This window comes from Dipodomys ordii, unplaced genomic scaffold (genome assembly GCF_000151885.1).
Source record: "Dipodomys ordii isolate 6190 unplaced genomic scaffold, Dord_2.0 Scaffold69, whole genome shotgun sequence".
Taxonomy (NCBI): Eukaryota; Metazoa; Chordata; class Mammalia; order Rodentia; family Heteromyidae; genus Dipodomys; species Dipodomys ordii.
In genome coordinates, this window is record NW_012267285.1 from 3,150,077 (window position 1) to 3,151,099 (window position 1,023).

At 66.1% G+C, this 1,023-nt stretch overlaps 1 protein-coding gene across 1 annotated transcript in view; it reads right to left on the reverse strand.

The window, feature by feature from the left end:
• The window catches only part of Cacna2d4 (calcium channel, voltage-dependent, alpha 2/delta subunit 4), a 67,207-nt gene that overhangs the window by 47,487 nt on the left and 18,697 nt on the right, over nt 1-1,023 (reverse strand). Inside the window, exons 21-22 of the mRNA XM_013023618.1 lie at nt 812-873; nt 306-373 (exon numbers count right to left, since the gene is read on the reverse strand). Coding sequence (XP_012879072.1) covers nt 306-373; nt 812-873 — 130 coding nt within the window. The remainder of the gene's footprint in view (nt 1-305; nt 374-811; nt 874-1,023) is intronic.

Here is a 1,023-nt window from a genome sequence, read left to right on the forward strand (position 1 = left end):
CCACGCTGCCCACGCCTCTGCCGCCCCCCAGGGTTCAAGCCAGACCCCCTGTGCCAACTGCCGTTATCCCAAGTGGCTGGGACCATGTCCCGGGGCCCCCTCCTCCCCGGCCCCCTCCCTCCTCCCTCCGCCTCCTAAGGGCCAAGTGCAGCTGGGATTGAAGACACCGGGCCTGGCGTGGTGCATGGGAAGGCCGGGCTGTGAGGGTCACAGGCCCCGGCCCTGGACACGGTGCCCTCGGGCTGGGGGTGGCGGCCGCCGGGTGTGCCGCACAGACAGGACGGCCCGCCGGAGGCTGGGCTCACCTTCCTCCACCGACGTGTTTCCCAGAAGGATGTACTCCCCGTGGCCCCGGGTCAGAACCACACCCAAGCTGGGGGGAGCAGAGGTTACTTGACACCATCCCTCCCACCGGGACCCTCTCTGCCACCCTGCCCGTCACAGCCCGTCTTCGTGAGAAGGTTCTAGAAATCCCAGGGAGCACCAGCCCCCTGGACTGTCACAACCCCTGGAGGGGTGACATCTCACTGGGGAGCAACAGAGGCAAAGATCTGCACCAGGAGACCGCCAGTGTACCCCCTCCTCCCCAGCCCTGCCAGGAAGTAGCCGCCATCCACCCCCCATAAGACACAGAGAGGTCAAGGGGCTCCACCAAGGTCACTCAGCCTCCGAGTGATGGAGTCGAGATTGAGGCTGGCAGGACTTGACTAGTCTGGCAAGGAGGCCTAGACCTGGTTTCTGGAAAATTCTCACAACACTGCCAGCCCGTGCTGTCGTCCAAGCCTAGCAGTCCACCCCCCCAGCTCCTCACCTGAAAGGGGTCTCCTTGATGTCTGTGAAGAAGTAGTCGTTGGTCAGGAAGAGGATGTGCTTCTGGAGGACAGGGCAGAGAGGACAGGGTGCTGACAGGGGCGGGGGAGGCCGCCGGGCCGGCCTGGCTCTCCCCTGACCACAGCCATGCGCCGTCCGACCCCTGAGGGGGAACCTGCCTGGGCGCGGGGGGCGCAGGTCCACACCCACCCC